General features: G+C 42.1%; 2 protein-coding genes across 2 annotated transcripts in view; one reads left to right on the top strand and one right to left on the bottom strand.

Annotated features, from left to right (window-relative positions):
* c8a (complement component 8, alpha polypeptide) overlaps window positions 1-5,819 on the top strand; it is a 7,785-nt gene extending 1,966 nt beyond the window's left edge. The window contains exons 3-11 of the mRNA XM_050032604.1: window positions 1,001-1,148; window positions 1,252-1,399; window positions 1,676-1,865; window positions 1,949-2,131; window positions 3,250-3,490; window positions 3,586-3,717; window positions 3,868-4,025; window positions 4,207-4,432; window positions 5,479-5,819. Of these exons, the coding sequence (XP_049888561.1) occupies window positions 1,001-1,148; window positions 1,252-1,399; window positions 1,676-1,865; window positions 1,949-2,131; window positions 3,250-3,490; window positions 3,586-3,717; window positions 3,868-4,025; window positions 4,207-4,432; window positions 5,479-5,630 (1,578 nt within the window). The 3' untranslated portion in view covers window positions 5,631-5,819. The remainder of the gene's footprint in view (window positions 1-1,000; window positions 1,149-1,251; window positions 1,400-1,675; window positions 1,866-1,948; window positions 2,132-3,249; window positions 3,491-3,585; window positions 3,718-3,867; window positions 4,026-4,206; window positions 4,433-5,478) is intronic.
* Window positions 5,820-7,438: 1,619 nt separating this feature from the next.
* On the bottom strand, window positions 7,439-19,156 carry c8b (complement component 8, beta polypeptide). The gene is made up of 12 exons (XM_050032605.1): window positions 18,998-19,156; window positions 18,559-18,706; window positions 15,828-15,975; window positions 13,497-13,638; window positions 13,241-13,373; window positions 11,812-12,009; window positions 11,395-11,635; window positions 9,655-9,783; window positions 9,409-9,572; window positions 8,745-8,898; window positions 7,824-7,895; window positions 7,439-7,730 (listed from the first exon to the last, which is right to left on the bottom strand). The coding sequence occupies exons 1-12, from the start codon at window positions 19,078-19,080 to the stop codon at window positions 7,576-7,578; spliced, it is 1,767 nt and encodes a 588-aa protein (XP_049888562.1). The 5' UTR covers window positions 19,081-19,156; the 3' UTR covers window positions 7,439-7,575.
* Between the last annotated feature and the right edge of the window lie 1,239 nt (window positions 19,157-20,395).

Below are 20,395 nucleotides of genomic sequence, written 5' to 3'. Positions count from 1 at the left end.
GCAAGCCTGAGCCAGCCCTAACTATAAGCTTTATCAAAGAGGAAAGTCTTAAGTCTAGTCTTAAAAAAGACTTAATCTAGTCTTATGGCAACAAAAAAATTAATCTTGGGTGCATCAGTACAATGGACGATCAAGAAAGGATGACAGAGGAGATACCTGCACACTAATTCAACTGGGCTGGACAGTCACAAATAAGGTTCACAGGCTGAGATCAATGCCAAAACAAAATTCAATTTAATTAGGACATCTGTGCACAAAAAAAGGTGCTCCAAGTGCAAAACAAAAAAAAATTTAAAAAGGAAAATTAAACAGCAGCAAACGTTTCAGTCCTTGAGCACTGAAACATTTGCAGCTGTTTTTATTTACTTTTTTAAATAATTTTTTGCACTCTGAGCACCTTTTTTTGTGCACAGATGTCGTAAAGAAATCGAAATCTTTTTTGCATTGATCTCAGCCTGTGAAATTTTTCTGAGGCTGTCCAGCCCAGTTGAATTAGTGTCTGCCGTCCTTTCTTAGTTACCACAAGGTGGCAACACTGCAGTGGACTATTTATGATTTGGACTATTAAACTCTCTATTCTATCCTTTGTTAGATTTGGAATCCATAGCTAGCCTGGCTAGAGAGACTCAAGACTAGCCACCACGTTTGACGTTTGATAAAATGTGGAGGAAAAGGCGCCATTCAGTAGACATATGATGCACATTTTAGTTGATAAAATGTTAAAATATCTTTTTTATTTGGTGTATAAGCCACATGTTTTTACAACTGGAGAATGTAAGAATCACTTAAGGCCTTCAACAATGATTGATAGAAATTAATTTTTTTTTAAATAATCGTTACATACCATTTCCAAACATGTTTTTCAAAGCCTAAGGGAGCCACCAGAGAGGGGCTAAACAGCCACATGTGCCTTCGGAGCCGGTGGTTACCCACCCCTGGTATAAGGGAATGGATACACTGGGTGATTTTAAGAACCAACTAATTTTTACCTCTGTCTTAGGTCCGTTTCAGATACTTGGAGAAGCCCTCACAGTTCGGCGGCACAGAGTGCATCGAGACACTGTGGGAGAAGCTGGCATGTCCAACAGCAACGACACAGTGTCTGGTGACAGATTACTGTGCCGATAGCTTCACCTGCAAAGAAACAGGCCAGTCCCATCAACGACCACTTACACTCTTTAAGCTGAAGATGTTTTGTCTCTTGGTGCGTGTGTATGTGCAGTACATGTAAATCTGTCTCTGTGTATCCAGGACGCTGCATCAGCCAGTCCCTTCGCTGTAACGGAGAGTCAGACTGCGATGACTTTTCTGATGAAGACGACTGTGCAGAAATCAACCAGAGGGATGACAAGTGTTCCACCATAATGCCGATCCCTGGAGCTGAACGTGGCACTCAGGGGTGAATACTGCAGAGCTGTTACTGCACTGCAAATCATTTCCAGGAAGTTACAATGAGTAACTTTAATATTTCACAATAAATTACATTATTATCACCTCACAGGCTGTTACTGTGATATCAAACCAAATTCAGACTTTTATTGTGAAATGCATTCAGTCAAATATGATAATTTCACAGAAGCATACTGCTAAATGATATTCATATCACAACGCTTTCATTAAATCTTCATTACTTTCACTTGATAATCACTAATTTGAATTATTCCACTTTGCCTAGCTACAACGTCCTGACTGGAGACTTTGTGGATCATGTGCTCGACCCAAGGTACTTTGGAGGAAGGTGTGAATACGTCTATAACGGTGAATGGAGGAAATTCATCTATGACGCGTTCTGTGAGAACTTGCACTACAACGCAGATGAGAAGAACTACAGAAAACCTTACAACTACCATACCTACCAGTTTGTGGTAATGCTGCAATTTAATTTCTATGATGCATCAATGGGCTGTTTGAAGGAAGACATTTTGGTATAAGGTTTAACTTGTTACAGGCCGAAGCTACGTCAGAGGGCTCTCACGAATACTACGAAGATGTTGTGGGCCTGCTGAATGCGAGGAAAACTATGAGATCTTCCAGTGGTGGTGTCTCAGTTGGGATCTATTATGTGGAAGTGGGACTGAGTGGAAGTCGTGAATCGGAGTTTCTCAAGAACATAACGCAGCATAAAAGCCAGGTATGTTGTATTGACCAAAAGGTAATTAGGTTATCACTAGTAAGAGGTCTGAGTTTGTTTATCTTTCGAAGATTTGGGGAAATAAGTTTGCTCTCTTGCTGAGCATTAGATAAGAAGATTGATACCACTGTCACTGCAGTCCTTTAAATAGACTATGAAGCTACAGCCAGGAGCCAGTTAGCTTAGCTTAGCATAAAGACTGAAAACAGAAGCCTGGCAGAAGCTAGCCTGGCTCTGTTCAAAGGTCACAAAATCTGCCTAACAGCACCTGTAAAGCTCACTAATTAACACATTAGCCCATATCTTGTTTGTTAAAGCTGAGGTCGGCAGAAATCTGCAGAGAGCAAAGGCAGAATTTGAAAATAAACCCTCCTCATGCAGCTCTCCCCTCTCTGTCCTAAGCCCCTCCCACCAGACAACAACAGGCATATGCTTCGTACAGTGTTCGTACCCAGAGTTTCACGCACATTGCTTCATTTTTAATACTTTATTGTACAGTTGCACCAGCGCACTCACTCAGCCCCTCCTTGCCCCGCTCATTCTCACTCTCTCTTTATCAGACCACAAATGAGACAAGAGTTAGCTAGAATTGGCAGCTCAGGAGACGGACCTTTGGTCGGCGACTGTAAAGGCTCGAATTCGGCAGCCCAAACCCCCAGCATTGAGTGTCACAGCAGGCTGGTGGCCAGCGCCAGGCTTAACCTGTGTAATGGCAGCAACAGAAAGTTTGCTAATACAGTCCGTAGAGGCTGAGGTTTGTGCTGGCTTGATTCAGATTGCTCTGGCTGTTGACTGAGGGTCCGTCGCTGTAGCATATCATATTGTTGTGGTTTTACTGACAGTTGGCTCACTGTTTCCCACTATTTTCAGCCTTCACACTAAACTAAGCTAACGGTCCTCTTACTTGAGCTTATATTTAATGGTTAAATAACTAGGGCCAACATTTCTGAACTCCTTTAAAAACTGTTGAGTGCTTGTGGCCAAAATGAAATAAATTATTTTTTGGGTATAAATACGTTACTTTTATACAAACCCTTTTTCATTATTATCTCTATTTCTACCTCTGAAAGAAACAAGAAGTCACTTAAGTCTATAAAATCTTTCCCTTTTGTCTTCAGGACCTTGGGTTCATTCGGCTTTGGTCAAAGGTGGAAACAGCCCACTTCAAGATGAGAAGTAATAATCTAATGCTTCATGAAGATTTCTACGTTTCACTCATGGAGCTACCCGAGCAGTATGACTTTGGGATGTACTCCCGCTTCATCAGCACATTTGGCACCCACTACGTCACAGAGGGAACTATGGGAGGAACCCTCGAATATGTTGTGGTTGTCAACAAGACGTTTATGGCAGAGTCAAGTACTGTGGACTTTCCAGTTTGTTGATCAGTGTTATCTATGAGAAAATGTGCTGTAAAGTAACCTTTGTTTAATTCCTGTGCCTGACTCTCACAGAGCTGGAGGCTGATCAAGCTGGGAGCTGCTTTGGTGCCTCTATCGGTTTAAGTTATCCCCTCAGCGCCTATGCATCAGTAGAGCTCAAAGCGGGTGTGAATCCGTGCAATAAAAAAGGATCGTTTAGTCAAGGTGAGACATCTAAACTCTATTTAGTTTTGAATTTGTGTTAATTTGCTTTGTGTGTAATGTCTCATTCACATTCAGCTGACATATAACATGAAGGACTGTTGCAGTACTGTGTTTTCAGAGCTTGTATGACAATTTTGTTTTTAAATGTAGGCAAAGACTCTGATTCAGCTCTGATTGAGGATATTGTTACTCTGGTGAAGGGGGGAGTAACACACAGCAGCAGTGGTGTTTCGGCTATCAGGAACCCTGAGACCTACAGAAACTGGGGAGCGTCCCTCAAATACAACCCAACACTCATCGAATATGAGGTAACCTACTGGAAGACGATTCGACATATGCTCTTAAACACAAGAAAAACAAAACACAAGTTACAGTTAAATTCTCAGTGTATGACCTCACACTGTTTTTGTGCCTTTGCTGGTGTGGTCATCTGCTTTTTATTAAACTTCCTCCTCTTCCTGTCTCTATCCTTCCTCCCTGATGACCCAGACCATGCCAATCTATGAGCTAGTGCGCCGCAGTACAGCTGCTGACCACGTCGGTGCAAGGTTGGCCAACTTGGAGAGGGGCTTCGATGAATATCGGCAGCAGTTCGACTCCTGTCGCTGCGCCCCCTGCAAGCACAACGGCATCCCTGTCCTCACGCGTACCGCCTGTAACTGCATTTGTAAGTCAGGCTATCATGGAGAGGCCTGTGAAGACACTCTCAGAAGAGGTAAGACTTTTGTTATTAGTGTCACAGCAGAGGTAAAGACATTAATTAAACAATTTCCTTAAATAAAGGAACAGTTTTACATTTTGGGAAACACACTTATTTGTTTTTTTGTTGAACACCACTCTAGAGATAGGATACAGTTAGCTTAGCTAAGCATGGACAGTAGGAAGGAGGTACCATTACATCATTAGACAGTTGTGATGTTAGGTAACTTGACACATCATCCCAGAACGTCAACAACCAACTCACCCGTAGTACCTTGCATGTCGTATCTGGACGTGGAAGGTCCCTGACCAAACATTGATATGTGATGAGATCAGAGTGAGAGTGTGTTGGGTTTACTCATTCGAAAGCTACGCTCCTTGTGGTTCGAATAATGCCGACCATTTCAAGATACAACCACCACAGCAGGTTCAATAAACACTTCTGTCAGACAAAAAACAAACAAACAAATAAGCACGTATAACTTACCTATGAAGCGTTATTATAATCCACAGATCGGTATTATGCCAAGAAAAACGCTACTCATGCTGTCTTCATACACTCCCAAAAGTCCAGACGATCTAAATCGAGTAAAATATTTAGTCCAAACATGTTACTACATCCAAAGATATCCAAGAATTGCTGTTGCATATTTCAAACTTTCATATTTCTACGCATATTATCCATAATTTCTTCTGTTTGCATGTCAATAAGCCGACTCCTCGCTGTCAAAATGGTGGCTGAACTCTGACCTTTTGATTGACACCTCACTTGAGCCAATAGGAGCTTCCATACTGACAGTCTAGGCTGCAGTACGCAGCGAGGGCCTGTGTTGAAGGAAGTGCCTGCCTTGACTCATTTGGCCTCAGAGCCAATCAATAGCCAATGATTGTCCCAATGGCTTATGGGTCTTGTAGTCAATGCTCAACTCCAAAGCAGTTTTTAACCCCTTATTGTCATCATAAACTGTTATAAATATACATAAATGATAAGCAAATTTCAAATAAAAACAGGAGCGAACAGTTGGTAAAATCAGCTCAAACCTCCTTGATTTTTCCCGACAGATACAAAGACAGACGGGTCATGGTCGTGCTGGGGGGCCTGGTCATCCTGTGCATCGGGGAGGAAGACTCGGACAAGAACCTGTAATAATCCTGCACCTGAAGGGGGCGGAGCAGCCTGCCTGGGCTCCTCCTCTCAGACTCAGCGTTGTTAAATTACTCAGGCTCCAGGGTGAACATGCTGTTGAGTGCTAAGTGAGCAAGTGTTTTCAATGAATAAAACTGTTCTGTCACAATTCTTTTATTTGTCTGAGCTCTGAAAGAAAATGAAATGCGGGCCGTCATCAGGACACACAATGTGACAAACTGTATATCAAGGTAGCAATAAATATGTGATGTGCAGACTTTGTGTGTGTTTTTTTGTCTGAAGCTTTTTTGAGCACAAGAATGAAAATGTCAACTTGAGGCAATTTAGACACTGCTCAAGGCTGATACAACTTGTGTGAGTTTTATCACAGCAACTCATAATGTCACTCAGTAGTGTGTTTGGCCCCCGTGTACCTGTGTGCACTCCTGACAACATCTGGGCATGCTCCTGGTGTCCTGGGGGATCTCCTCCCAGACCTGGATGAGGCCGGGCAGTGTCCTGTACCAGGAGGAACCCAGGGCCCAGAGCATCTCCAGGCTCTTTCACGCCTGTCACACGTGCTCAGTGTGAACTTGCTCTCATTTGTGAAGAGAACAGGTGGACCTGCCAATCCTGGTGTTCTCTGGTGAATGCCAATGGAGCTGTACGGTGCTGGGCTGTGAGCACAGGTCCTACTAGAGGACGTCGGGCCCTCATACCACCCTCATGGAGTCTGTTTCAGTTTGGTCAGAAACATGCACCAGTAGCCTGCTGGAGGTCATTTTGCTCCTCCTGTTCCTCCTCATACAAAGGAGCAGATACTGGTTGTGCTGCTGGGTTGATGCCCTCCTACGGCCCTGTCAAGCTCTCCTTGTGTAACAGCCAGTCTCCTGGTATCTCCTCCATGCTCTTGAGACTGTGCTGGGAGACACAGCAAACCTTCTTCTGACAACAGGTACGGATGTGCCATCCTGGAGGAGCTGGACTGCCTGTGCAACCAGATTGGGCTGCAGGTACCGCCTCATGCTTACCAAAACTAGAGAAGAATCAGTCAGGGAGGATGAGGAGAGAGCAACTGTCTGTGGCCACCACATGTAAAACCATTCCCTTTTTGGGGGTTTTCTTGCTTCTACCTCTTCATTGCACCTGTTGTCACTTTGATTTGCACCAAAGCAGCTGAAACTGATTCACAATCACTTGTGCGTCCTAAATGGACGGATTAATATCCCTGAAGTTGAACTGGCTAGGTGTTAGACTGTGACCATTAAGTGTTCCCTTAATTCTTTTGAGCAGTGGAGGACATTTTTAAATTGCTGAGGCTGAATCCAGGTCATTGCTTAAATGCTACAGTTACACTAGTCTCTATATACAGACTCTACATTCAGTGAATGTAGAGTCTGTAGGCAAACCCCGGAGATCTTGCCTCCGGAAGAAGAGCGGAAGAGCCCTGGTTTCCGGTTGTAGGCTGTTTGTATTATTATTATTATATTGACCAATCACATTTGAGCCGGCTGCAGTTGTTGCCAGATTAAACGGTCCGTGCGGTGAACTAACGAGGCGGAACATAATTGGCGTCACTGCAAACTCTGAATCCATTGCAATGGTTCAGCATATTTACTTATATATAAACGGAAGTTGGAAATGGAAATTCACCTCCTCCGCCCAAATCAAAGCGGAATGCCAAAAAATCGGGGGTCTGCCGCCAGAGGCTGTATTCGCCGTCTGCCGGAAGTCAGATGCCGAATACAGCCAGTGGGTTTCGAGAATGCAGTTACACCAATGAGAAGACATATCCAGAGACACAGGGTTTCGAGAATGCAGTTACACCAATGAGAAGACATATCCAGAGACACATGGTTTAACAGTATAAATGAAATACTAATTGGAGATATTCCATTTAGGTAAGATTGTTTTTATTCAAATATAATTCAACATGTCACACCACGCAGTCAAACGACAAACACACCACAAACCAAACTTCCATTTTCCAGCAGAATTTTAAAAATCTTTATGTCAGAGCTGTTAAACAGATTTTAAAAACATTCAGTCGAATCTTCCTGCAGTCCTCTGCATTCCAGGCCTCCATCACGGGGTGCTGGGTTGTTACACTGTCGACTCCTCGTCTTTTTCTGTCCACTGCAGGATGACCATGCACCCCAGCAGCTCCAGCTGCCGTCGATGGCTAAATCTGTCAGAAGGGGCCACATCATATTTCATATCATTATGTCAATATCTCAGAAGGTTTTAATCCAATGCTGTGCGCAGTGTTTTGAGAGCTGACCTTTTTGTCTATTAGTGATCTCACAGCCTCGTCCAGTGTAGCCAGTGGGACACACACAGTCACACCTGGTGCCTGTTGAGGGAGGTTAAGATATTTACTGCACAAGCATCATCACTAATATCGTTACCACCACTGTAAACATCATCCCTTAGTATACAACAATTTTAAGTTTGTGAAAAAAGCTCTGACAATGCCAGTTAAGGTTCCTTTGAGTAAAACCAGGGAGAGTGATCTTCTGAAATAGGGTTTTATGAGGTTCTTTTCTAAAGTCAGTGTATAATCACACGAAGTAGATGTCAGTCGGCACAGCCCAGGCCAGCTCGTTTAATTTTGCTCCGATGGAAGTCTCCTGTGCCCCCCTCTCATGCTCTTTGGATTCAAGCAGTTTTAAATTGCATAAAACTGGTAAAAAATTACCAATAATAATAATCCATTTCCCTGCGGTTACAGATTTGTACATCTTTTAATATCTATGCAAGAGGCCTGTCCTGCGTAAATTAAAATATTAAAATGTTGTTTTTTTGTGTTTTGTTTGCTTTTTTTTTTTTTTTTTTTTTTTTTGTTGTGCTGCTGCACTTATTTTGTCAGTTTATATTTATTTTGTGTGTACATATATAATTTATATACACACATGTTGCACTGTTGCTGTTAATGTTGTATTTTTATATTTTTGCCAAACACTTTACAAGTGCAATGATCCTGTAAACGTTGTTCTACTTGAAAATCCAATAAACAAAGTAGGAAAAAAAAAAAATATATACAAACAAGTACCTCGTACAACCCCACTTCAAAAAACCTGAACTATTCCTTTAAGATTTGGCATAAACTGGGGGAAATTAAAACGAGTTTTCAGTCTATCGCTAATGAATATGGAGCCATAGAATTTGTCATTAACACCAAAAATAATATCCTCTGAGATACCTCTCAAAACAGCCACTCCGTTGTTTTGGCAGGGAGCACATCGACAAGCATCGGCCTCTGCCAGGTAATCCGACAGCGCTTTCTTCAGGTTTCTTTTCAGGGTGGCATGATGGGAGAAGTCTCTGGAGGTCACCAGCTCATACAGCGGCCGTGTCTAATGAGAAGGAAATTTCATAATTAAACCATCTTCATGCCGTTCAAATTCACTTCTCTAGGATTTAGTTTTTCCTTTCATAGAGCCAACTGGAAACCCTCACAAGTGCTGAAAGTTGACCCAGCTTATTTGTATTTGGCTCAGTTGCTATTTGGCATCTTTTGTTGTTTGTTCTCCAACTTGCTGTTTAGCAGCCTAGTTGTACTTTGCCTCTTTGTAATAAAGCCAATCCTGGTACCACCACTGACCAGCTCTTTGTAAATGTTTCTGCACCAATGAGTCAGGTCAAACTCCTTGAAAACAGTTAGTTATGGCTGCAAACTGAGATGGAGAATTATAAAGGAGGAAGAAAAAGAGGTTTTAGATTGTGGGAGACAGAAACACAAGAATAAGAAGATTGAAAATGGGATTAAAGCAGGTAATATGAATATAAACAGAAATAAGCGGGAAAAGTGAGACAGAAAGGGAGAGGCAGAACATGAGATTTCAGTTAAAGACGGATAAACTCACTGTTGTGCGAAGGAAGTCGGGGTTAAATTGCACGCCTTCGCCCCACAGCCCCATCAGCTGCGGCGTGGGGAGCTTTTTAGACAGTAAAGCGGTGATGGATTCACTGCTTCCACCCCTTACAACTGCAACAAAGTCCTCCACCATGCTGCCGTGCTCTGTGTCCTCTGAGGAGAGACAGAACCACTTCAGATTTTTAGCATCAGTTCGTGTTCATGATGTAAAACTGAACATATTCATATTCCTCACCTCCCATCTCATTCAGCAGGCCATTACAGGATCCACCGTGAAAACCCGCAGACACGTAAACACCATAAATGTTGGCCCCGACCTTAAGGCCCGACTGCGTACAGCGTGCGTAGTCGTCCAAAGTGTAATCTGGAGCAACAAAGGGAGTCAGGGAGTGGTTACTACCTTTCCATCAACTAACTAAATCAACTATTTATCACTAGGTATCAGTGTTAAAGGGACAGTTCACCCCAAAATCAAAAATACTTATTGTTCTTCTTACCTGTAGAGCTGGTTAGCAATCTAGATTGTTTTGGTGTGAGTTGCAGAGTGTTGGAGATATCAGCTGTAGAGATGTCTGCCTTCTCTCCAATATAATGAAACTAGATGGCACTCAGCTTGTGGTGCTCAAAGTGCCAAAAAAAGTACATTAGAGAAACTCAACATCAATGTCTCTTTCCAGAAATCATGACCTGGTTACTCAAGATAATCCACAGACCTTGTTGTGAGCAGTTTCATGTAGGAACTATTTTCTTTCTACCAAACTACACCTGCCAAATGTATCATCACACAGAAGGAAGCGTGCATCTACTAATCATGGATGTATAAAGAGACCTGGATACAGCGTTTGAGGTGGAACCCTATTCATTCCTGTGAAAGTTACTACGCTGCGCATGAAACCAAAATGGTTCAACAGCCAGGTATAACATTACTCCGATGAGTGGCACTGCTTCCACACTGTGGGCACACTACAGAGTTCTACTGACTGAGTTGGGTACTTCCGGTGTAGCACTCCATTAACTTGAATGGGGATTAAATTATTTAATTGAACAGATCTTCTAGAATTTACAGATGTATCAGACCAATGGATTAAATTCTGATGGTGAAACAAATCATATTGCAGGGTTTGTGACACTCAAAACAATGTACCCATTGATTTATGGACGTCTCTCTCACTATGTAAGTTTATAGGAAAAAGTCTTTTCTCTACCAAACAGCACCTGCCAAGCGTATCACCACGCAGGAGGATCTACTCATCTACTCATAGACGAGAGGTTCATTCTCAATATGTAAACATTAACAATGTCCTTCTTGACTGAGCTGTAGCTTAGCTCCATCTGTGCTAGGTAAGCTAACAGTAGATGCACTGTTCCTTCTGCACAGTGATATGGCTGGCAGTTAAGTTTGGTTTTTAATCAGTTTAGTTTTTGAAATGTTCTTATACATGTTTTGGTTTGGGTTTTTTTTGGCACTTTGAGCACCACAAGCTGGGTGCTATCTAGTTCCATTATATTGGAGAGAAGGCAGACATCTCTATGGCTGATCTCCAACTGATGATCTTAAAAGTCTCACCAAATGAACGGGAATCCCCACGTTAGTTGGAAATGATACCTTAAATGTTTTACTGCACAGTTTGGTTCCAAAATTAATCATGTTTGAACATCAGACCAAGGGGACTGGTGGCCATCTTGGATTTGACCTCTTGTGTTCCTCAGAGGTCAAATCTGACTTCCCTCCACATCTGAAAATAAACATCATGGTAACTGTAGAAAAACTATATATTTTTGATTTTGGGATGAACTGTCCCTTTAACAATGACAAGATAAAGAAAAGATGATGTCACTGCTGTTGCACACCAGTATCTGATCACAATAATTACCTTTATGTGTCTTGTAATGTGCAGAAACTGAGCAACTAAACCAGTCTTGATTTGACTGTGACCTTCGTGACTCCAGTTCAGCAGCCACTAATATTTATTACCGGACTTTGCGAGCTTCTCCTTGTTCAGGATGATGGTGTGTTCAAAGTCTCCTCCGAGGGCTGCCTCTGTAATGTAGTGGGTGCCGTAGTCCCTGTAGATCTGTCTGTATTCTCCGTAAACATAGGACTGTGGCAAGGAGCGCAGGCGCTGCAGGAACTCAGGGTGAAGCATCAAATCATCTGACTTCAGCATGTACTGGGCCAACTCCAGCTCTGCTTTGGCCCTCACGAAGCTGTTAGTCTGAGGGAGAATCAGCAGGAGTTGATGAATAAGTCAGTGCTTTAAGGCTAAGAGTGGAGCTGGAGCAGACATTTTAAATGACTTGTGGGTTTTGATGTATCATAAATCTGTTAGGTTCCTTTTTGTTTTTGATAAATCAGTAGGTCATGAAGAGGTCAGGAGAAAAGACACCTCACCTTGCTAGCAGCACGACGGATCTTCTGTTCTTTTTTGGAGTATTTGGCCTTATTGTAGTTGAAGCCAAATTCAACTATGAATGGAATGGCAAAGCCAAAGGAGACGGTGGTTTGGGACATGCGCTCCTCCAAAGTGTGCTTCCTGTAGTCAGAGTATGACTCAAAAGACTGCAGGGTGAAGTCATACGAGCCTTTTGTCTGTAAACACATGGGAGGGAAAACGTCCTTTTATAGTGTGTAACAAGCTGAGCCGTATCATTCAATAAACAATAACTGTCAACTATATTTAAAACATGAAGAACAATCAAGAAAAAACATAAGATAAATCACCATTATTACAGGCTTAAGATTAATCCTCACTGATGCAACAGACAAAACATGGCACCACTTTCCAATGAGGCACCTTTTATAGTGGGTTTATAGTCAGGATGAGCGAGTACACCATTATCTGTGTCTGTATCTGTTTAACTAAATTATCTGTATCTATACTCGGAATGGGCGGAGTTTATGTCAAAACTGGGTGGAGTTTAATTTGTAAGTGGGTTGGGCCTAATCAGAAGTTGTTATTTTAAGCCTGACATTTAAATGGACTGATCAGAAGTTGCAATATTTATTACCTATGAGAAACGTATTTACAGAACAGCCTCAGAATTGAAGTTCAGGATCATTTTTTATCACAACTGATTAAACACGGCAACCCAAATAAGAATCAGACAGCCATGCAGTCAACATCAACCGATCAGAGCTGAGGAGTCTTAGACGCAGCTGTCAATCATGTCAAACGCTCCGTGAATTGCTGTTCCGCCATCTGCCGACGCATCAGGAGCAGATGTTTTCAGGAGGTCATACAGGCACGAGGGGGCGGCACACACTACTGAGTCACATTATGAGTTGCCGTGATGAAATTCACGCTTAAGTTGAATCAGCCTAGGATTTATTTGTCTCATTTCGTGCTGTATGGATAAAGTGACACTTTGAACAAATATGAAAAAGTTACCAACTGTGGCTTTAATGTGTGGTTGTGTTTAGGCACAAAAAAACGCTGGGTTATGGTTAGAAGAAGATCATGAGCTTAAAATACTTGCTTTTGGTGGAATAATCATGGCTTGTAAATGCTGCCGATGTCTTGTTAAAAAACACCCACTTTTGTTGTTTGTCTCAAACAGTGGTCTAGGTGTCACGCCATCCACCATTCCCTCTACCCCCTAAAGACAAACTCCTCTCATATACATGTAATCAGACTTATATTACTTTAGAAACATTGATACGACCCGTATGACACGTACAAACATAAAGTTTCCCTGGTTTGCAGAAACGTACAATGCCAACATTTTCTTTTGACGTCTGGGCTGGAAGATAGCTGTAATCTCGAATATCAACTTCAGCTCAATAATTGCTATACAGCAGTATGATTAGCAGCTGGTTTCACCTGCGTAGTGTACTGCTGCAAGTTGTGAGGCTTCCTGAATCTGACATCCTGGATGTAGTGAGGCAAGCAGCTGCCAGCATAGTATCTGTTATCAAGCACCACTCCCTCCAGGTTACTGTTCAAGATACTGATTCTGAAAGAAGAGCAACAGCATTAAGGGTGAGCAGATTGATTTGAGGACAGCAACATGTTTACCTCTCCAAGTCCTCGAAAATATCTGGGACTCAGGCTGCAGACTAATGGGAATGTGACTCACCCTTTGGCAAGGTTTTCGATTCCCCAATACTCTTCAGCTTCCTCCCTGCAGGGCTTGGAAACCTTCTTACAGCCGGCTTCATCTGACATGTCCCCGCAGTCATCTTCCCCACTACACTGCAGAGTTCTGGGAATACAGCGACCTGGAGGAGAGGAGAGACGTGGATGGCATCTTGATCCATTCGAAACTGAATGTTTACATTTGTCAATGATTCAGTTTCTGATTTTAATTGTGACAATGCTGTGGTTCATGTGTGGTGAGGTTTAGGTACAAAAACACTTGGTTAGGGTTGGGAAAACATCATGTTATGGCTTAAAATACCCAGTTTGGTCGCTACAAACACAGCTGGTAATGTCTGTAACTCTCGTTTAAAAAAGCGTTTGGGGTGCCCGGTAGTTCACCTGGTGGAGTGCATACCATTAAGGCTCAGTGTTATTGCAACAGCCCAGGTTTAATCTCAGCCCAGGCCCTTTGCTCCATGTTATCCCCTCTCATTCTCAGCCACCTTTCTGGTCTCTTTTCAGCTTTCACTATGACATAAAGGCAAAATGCCCAAAAGATTATCTAAAAACCCCCCCAAAAAAACCTGCTTTTGTTGCTATAAACACAGCTAGAAATGTCATGAACTCTAATTAGAAAATGCCAGTTTGTGTCTCTGTAAACACAGCTAGACATTTCCTGAACTCTTTTTGTTGCTAGAAACATAGCAGGAAATGTCCCAAACTCAGGTTAAAAAATACCCACTGTTTTTGCTATAAATACAGCTGGAAATGTCCCAAATTCTTGTTAAAAGACACCCATTCTCGTCACTATAAACATGGCTAGAGATGTCCTGAGCTTTTATTAAAAAATCTGTTTTTGTCACTATAAACACAGCTAGAAATTTCCCTAAATCTCGATAAAACATTTGTTTTTGTCGCCAACGATAAAGCTGGAAATGTCCTAAACTCTTGTTAAAAAATACCTGCTTTTGTTGCGACAAACACGGCTAGAAATTCCCTTGATAAAAACTACTTTTTTTGCTGTAAATACGTCTGGAAATGTTCCAAACTCTTATTAAAAAATAACCTTTTTTTTGTGATAAACATGGCTGAAAGTGAATGTCTCATTAAAAAATACCTGCTTTTGTTACTATAAACACGACCAGAAGTGTCCTGAAATCACAATAAAATATGCCCACTGTTGCTGCTATAAATGCAGCTGGAAATGTCGCAAACTCTTCATAAAAAATGCCTTCTTTTTAACTATAAACATGTCCAAAAGTTTCCTGAACTCTTGAAAAAAAATATGTTTTTGTCGCTGTAAACACAGCAGGAAATGTCCTGAACTCTCATTAAAAAATACCTGCTTTCGTTGCTATAAGCATGGCTAGAAATATCCCCAACTCTCGATAAAAAATACATTTTTGTCACTGTAAACAGGGAATGTCCTAAACTCTCATTAACAAATACCCACTTTCATCTCTATAAACACGGCTGGAAATGTCCTGAACTCATTAAAAATCACCCTCTTTCATTGCTATGAATATGGCTGAAAATGCTTAGAATTCTGGTTAAAAAATACCCACTGTTGTCAATTTATATATACAGCTGAAAATGTCCCAAATACTCATTAAAATATACCTGCTTTTGTAGCTGTAAATACGGCTGGATATGTCCTAAATTCTCGTTAAAAGATACCCGCCTTTTTTGCTGTAACCACAGTTGGAAATGCCCTGAATTCTTGCTCAAAAGTACCCACTTTTGGCTCTACAAACACGGCTGCAAACGTCTTGACCTCCCTTTAAAAAGTATCTCCTTTTGTCTCTGAAAACAAAGTTCAAAATGACCCGAACTCTTGTTACAAAATAACTGCTCAACACGTCTCGAAATGTTCAAAACTGTTAAAAAATACCAGTTTTTGTTGCTATAAACAGGGCTGGAAATGTTGCTGATTCTCGTTATAAAATACCTGCTTTTGTAGCTATAAAAAGGTCCACCATCCCCTCCTCCTCCCAATGACAAACTAACAGCTAACATATCTGTAATCTGGACTACGTCGCATTAGAAATGTTGATATGATACATATGAAATATACAAATGTAACATATGCGTGGTTTGCAGAAACATAGGCTAATGCTAACATTTCATTCTGGCTGCTGGCATAGGCATTTAGCTATTGGTCATTTCCAAAACAGACTAAAATCAACAGTTTGACATCATGTTAATATGCTTACTTACTTTCTTGCTGAGAGCTAGATTGCTACGAAGCTACAGCGAGCAGCCAGTTATCTTAGCTTAGCGTAAAGACTGAGGGCGGTGGGGAGTACATAGGGACAGGTGTATCAGATACCTGTTTGGTTGCAGAAGAATCCCTCACACACAGGAACACTGTCACAGGTGTAGCGGGCTGGAACATCACAGGCCTCCTCCTCCCTGTCGTGAAAATTGCACGGCTGCCCTCCAAACTGAGACGGCTGCTCCAGTTTAGCATAGCGATACTGGATGTTTGAGAGAGACAGACACATAAATGGTCAGAGAAACACAGAGGAGGACTCGCCACGACCCAATGAAGGTGGTGAAAGAGCCTGGAAACTGCTCCGGGGAACTGTAACAGCCGAAATCCCATTAGAGGGCTGTTTTCACTTTGTCATGTCAAGGTTATTAATCCCCCTTCTTGTAAAGTGGATGAGATAGAGCACTGAAGTACATCAGCTGAGACCTTTGCCAGCAGTGGAGCTCTCTACCTCTCAGAAAAACAGCCCACAAGGGTCGAAATGTCGAATGCCTCAGACTGCAGAGTTATCTCTCAGTCTCAGCACAATAGGGATGATTTATTCAACTAGATCTAATCTGACTGAATCCAAATCTAATCTCATTTTGATAACCAGTGCACAACAATTGGCTGGACCACTGCAGCCCATAAAACCAGTGGGAGTTTATGTACATTTCATTTATTTGCTTGATTGTAAAGGTCAAAAGTTTTTAGTTGATGAAAAAGTTGACATCTTGGAAAATATTTTTCATTGCTTCATTGCTGAGAGTGTGATGAGAAGAGTGATACTGCTGTTGTATGCTAAAGCTACTGTCAGTAGCTAACGCAGCTTAGCACAATGACATGAAATCGATTTTAAACCTTGGTTTTTGTATGGACAAAACAAACATGTTACAAATGAGCTTTAGGGGTGCTAGCTGATGCGACTTGCTACCTTTGGATGGAGCCAGGTGAGCTGTTTCCCACTGTTTCGAGTCTAAATGCTAAGCAGTGAAGTTAGCCAGCTTCTGGCTGCTGAAATGAGAGTGGTGCCAGTCTTTTCATAACTCTCAGCAAAAAAGTGTGTTTCAAAGAATGTTTCCTAAAACTTTTCCCTTAGAGGTCCAGTGTGTAAAATTCAGGAGGGGATATATTGTCAGAAAAAGGTATTCAATATTTCTAACTTAATTTTCATTAGTTCATCACCTACTACAATAAGAATCATTTGCTGTGTCTATCACATACTTCCGTTAGTACACTTCTATGTAGTATACTATGTGCACTATGTACTCAATGGCGTAGTGCGCGAATTTTGACAAGGTAGTCTTGTCTCAAACCAAACACGGCCGTTGTGCACTTACCGCAATTTAGCTAGTTAGCAAACTAGCATTAGCATTCACATTATCGTTCGCGGTACCAAATCATTACAGACTGCTAAATTAACCCAACAAACATACTACTGGCTTATATCCGACAACAGTATAGTGGTGCTTAGAGCAAAAAACACATGTATAACGACAATGCAGCGACGTTCACGGTCGCACAGTCCTTGGCCGCCATTTCCAGTTTGAAAAGTGGTCCCTCCCCTTCTGCTACGTAGCCAAGATGGCGACCATTGAGGGCGAGAAGTGTCCATAGTTCCACACTCAACTTCCTGACCGTCTTGAGTGCACCATCTGGGTACTCATAGTGCACTGCATTTTTCCATACTGTGTGAACGCACTTATGAACTCAAAATATAAAGTGTAAGTACAGAAGTACGCGATTTGAGACACAGCATTTGTGTCTTTATTTCTTAAACCCCAGTTCAGACCAAAGATTTGCAACAAGACAAGTTAAAACAGGCTGTAAATGTGCTGTTCTGCAACGTTCTTAAAACCTGCTGGTTCACACCATTCACTCCATCAGCTGGCCTGAGCTGAGCTCAGATTGGTCAGTTCACACCGCTGCAACTTTTCTCTGCAACGTTCTAAAACGGTTTCGTCTCATCGTCAATCTTTGGTCTGAACTGGGCTTTAGAACAAGCCAAACACTGGCCCTAGATAGGGATATGTACGTTTCCACCACACTACCGTGACGTCACCAAATGGTTCGTGGCCTTCAGTTTTAAAGCCTCAAGTTCTGCTGTCGCCATCTTGGCTTTTTATGGAGCCAGAAGTGACCATATTTGGCACATGGGAGATGTCACTGAATCCCATACACTTGACCTTTGAGGTTAGAAGGTATACATATCACAGCATATCATTGGGATACAACCTGGTCTGCACTTCCTGTGACTCAGCAGCTAGCGCGCTCATAGAGCAGTTGGCCTTGGATCGGAATATACCATAAAACTTCAATTAAACACCCAGTCCCTTTCACCAGCCCTGTGTGGCTACACATTTTGACAAATAAAAAGCTTGTCTCAAATAGATGTCAAGCGTAAAATTCTGTCACACCCGAGGAGGCTAAGGGAGCTCCCATGGGGTCAGTGACGGCGCCCCTGCCTTCAGTTAACAGCCTTTAAATTCTTTGTAAAAATAAAGCACCAGCTCAGGCAGAGCAGTGATGTAATGTTTGCTTTAACTGATTCATGCTTCACAATCACAGACTCATTCAGAGCTGTTAGGCTACCAGCTGACTCGTAACATCCAATCATATTCATGCAGGTATACACTTCTCTCTATACCATCTGAAGTGCGCATGCCCACCTGCTCAGGGTGATTCCTCCTTTACATTCCTCCTTGACAAACATTGTGGAGCCCTGATGGGCCGACAAACACACGCCCTGTATCGTAGCTGTGACGTCCCCCGGGGCCCACCATCACCTGTCTGCTGTCATCATACTTACCCTTGTCTTCTGACAGGTGTCACAGCGCGACCACGAGCTCCACTCTGATAAAACACAGTCCACAGGATGAACTACCACCTGATGGCCCACTGACCGAGCCTCACGACCACCAGGGTCTCCATCGCTCGCTGTTGTGTCCGCAGCTTCACTGTGATCAAGACAAATCAATTTATTTTAAGACATTTTTAGATGCAAAGGTGTTTTAATTTGATTGGTTACACACAGAACTACTAATGGATCTTAATCAGGAATAATACAGTTGATTTAATACCAAAAAAGTGACATAAATCACATTTAATCTCACACTGAAAACTGTTTTGGAGCATCAAGTATCAGCATGTCTCTGACAGCAGGACGGTTACCTTAGTTAACCTCTATGTTAATTAGCTTTAACATATTGGCAATCTATCACTAAACAGGAAGTAAAACTTGCACCTACCTCAGCAGCACCAAGCTCACAGTAACATAGAGCAGAAAGCGCCGCAAACTGAGAGCACTCGTCCGTGTCACCACAGGAAGCATGGCTGTGTGTTATTACGACTGACTGTGGACGAGGAGACGACACTGCTCAGCTCTCTATGTAAACACACGCTGATCAATACCGGCCTGGATATGAACTCAGAGCTGCCATTAGACTCAGGGGTGGAGCTAAGTACACAGCGCTGCAGGCCTCAGAGCCACAAGACAAGGTGTCGGGGTTATGAGGTCGACTGTCTGTGTGTGTTACTTAATACAAGTGTGACACCACCGTCAGGTTTACAGTGAAGCAGAGTCTGCAGGCAGGTTTAACAGGAGGTCTAAATGTGTTTGAGTTATCATTAACTTTATTGTGATGAATGTGTAAAGGCAGGGAAACATACTGTAGGTAACATACGACAGTGGTGGAACATAAAGGTGGTGTAATGTGGTAAATTCCTGTAACAGACCTGAAAACATTTGAGTCATGTTTGTGTTCTGCTGACCTTTAAACTTTGCTCACTGTCACTGATTTGGGATTTTACAGAGTGACACAATCACTCACTCAGTGAAAGCAACACACACACAATGTCGGGGAATCAATCTAACACGACTCCACGTCTCTACTTGGGAACATACATGTTGGTGACTGCTATCAAAGGAAACTCTCATCTTACAAAGGGCCTCTTAACGTCTTACACATTGTTAGTGGAAGTCAGAGATGTCAAGTTATGTCCCTCTTGATTATTCATGATAACCTGTAAAAATGTTTTCTGTTTGATCTTCGTTCTTTTCAATTGTGTTTTTTTCTTGTTGTTGTTTGCTCCTCTTCAGGTGATTCAGTAACATAATCAGCACTAAAAAGAACAAGTGATGATTATATTAATATCTCATATCACATTACATTACAGTGATTAACTGCAGGGAGGATCTGTACAGTATTTGTGTGAGGACAGCAGCCTCTGTTGGCTGATCTTACCACCAAAATCTAATCAGTTCATTGTTGAGTCCAAGCTGACGTTTGTGCCAAATTTTTACAAAATTCCCTCAAGGCGTTCTTCATGAGAACGAGACAGTTGGATGTACAGACAGACAATGCGAAACCATAATTAAACAAAATAAAAAGTAATCAAACAAGTCACAACCAGAGAGGAGAAATCTGCAGAGTCAGTATTGAAGGAAATGGAGGAATGAAATGTGACGCAGGGTGCTGTGCTTTAAAAACAAGTAAAAAACAGAGTTCTGATGAGGAGGTCTGCAGACACGGACTGAGCTGACTCAGCATGGAGCCCCCACTGTAACTAGCTGCACTCCCTGAAGACATATTATCATATTTTTGGAAAAACAAAACAGTGATTCCAGAGAGGAGCAGACAGAGGGG

This window comes from Epinephelus moara, chromosome 21 (assembly GCF_006386435.1).
Source record: "Epinephelus moara isolate mb chromosome 21, YSFRI_EMoa_1.0, whole genome shotgun sequence".
Classification (NCBI taxonomy): domain Eukaryota; kingdom Metazoa; phylum Chordata; class Actinopteri; order Perciformes; family Serranidae; genus Epinephelus; species Epinephelus moara.
This window is presented reverse-complemented; position numbering and strand designations above follow the sequence as displayed.